The sequence below is a fragment of the Empidonax traillii genome, unplaced genomic scaffold (genome assembly GCF_003031625.1).
Source record: "Empidonax traillii isolate 1590-97213 ecotype Southwest subspecies unplaced genomic scaffold, ASM303162v1 scaffold1404:size115710, whole genome shotgun sequence".
NCBI classification, from domain to species: domain Eukaryota; kingdom Metazoa; phylum Chordata; class Aves; order Passeriformes; family Tyrannidae; genus Empidonax; species Empidonax traillii.
The window spans coordinates 83,928-85,198 of record NW_020956597.1 but is presented as its reverse complement, the minus strand read 5'-3'; the positions used below and the strand labels follow the sequence as shown (position 1 = coordinate 85,198).

The following is a 1,271-nucleotide window of genomic DNA, read 5'->3' as shown; positions in this document are numbered from 1 at the left end:
ACCACAAACAGTGCTGGAAACAGTCTCTACATCAGTCTCCCTCTAAGGACTAAGAAAGTAATGTAATGGCCAGTCTTCGCGAACGAAGAACCGGGGAAGGTCTTTCCACCTTCCAGCCTGCGCATTGGATTTTTTAGGTGAGACACAGTGTGCGCGGAACTGAGCCCACCCTTTAATCCTGAGGTTCATCTGCCGGGGCCAAGCACGCTTGGACGGTGGCAGCGAGGTCCTCAGGACGTAGATGGATTGCCTTACAGGGCTAGCGAGCTCCACCTGCCCGGGGAGGGGCCCCGACCGGGAATCGAACCCGGGTCTCTGCAGTGACAGTGCAGTGAATTTTCCCCTGGACCACCGGGGGCTCCCACTAAGAAAGTAAAATACTTATGTTGGAGATATGGCACAAAGTCTGTGCAAAGCAAACCCAAGATGCTGGTTCATAAGCCCCAGATGGGAAGTCGTTTGAGCGAGGCAGAGGAAGGCTTGTTTGGTTCTCTTTGCCATAGCAGCCCAGCCAAAGAGCCCAGAACCAGCCTGGTCTCACAATGCAAACAGGCAGCAAAATCACCAAGTAAATTAATGGCACTGTTTCAGGATTCAGCAGCAAATTGGCAAACCAATAAAATGTGAGCAACATGAGTAGGTTACAGACAACACGAACCACTGGCGGTATCAGTAGGGATGCAGGGACAGCAGTGTTTATGAAACAACAGTACCTTATTTTCCAAGCTTTCTCCTTACCTGTAAAGGTGTCATGCCCAACTCATGCCCACTTCGTCCCTGCGCAATTTTGGACAAATCATTCACCAGGCGCTCAAAAATATTAGCAGCGTTTAAATCACAGTCATAGTTCACATAAATATCCACTACACACTGGGCATCTTGAAAATAAAGAAAACACAAGAATTAGCATTCAGTGATACAGCATTTTTAGAAGGAATCAGCCAGTTGGAGCAGGCAGTGGGGATGAATCCAGACACTTAGCCCAAGTACTCTGGGATCAAATTCAAATTTTCACACTTCAACGTTATATGTGGCATTTGTCTTCAAAATAATTCTCATCTGCTGCCAGAGGAAGTGATTGTTTTTTTACAGAGGAAATACCTGCACAAATTCTAGTTAAAGTCTGAATCACCATCCATTTGTGTTCAAAGGAACTTGAAGAAGTCTCCAGAATATTCAGGAAGATCTCTTTGAAGAAAACCTGCAAAATAAATAAGGTAAAGGACTTGATAATCTAAAACTTATTAGAATGATGTCAACAGTACATATTA

The 1,271-nt window shown here is 45.3% G+C and overlaps 1 protein-coding gene across 1 annotated transcript in view; it reads right to left on the bottom strand.

Moving 5' to 3' along the window:
* The window catches only part of ARFGEF2 (ADP ribosylation factor guanine nucleotide exchange factor 2), a 31,323-nt gene that overhangs the window by 16,831 nt on the left and 13,221 nt on the right, over positions 1–1,271 (bottom strand). Inside the window, 2 exon segments of the mRNA XM_027907133.1 lie at positions 170–189; positions 739–878. Of these exon segments, the coding sequence (XP_027762934.1) occupies positions 170–189; positions 739–878 (160 nt within the window).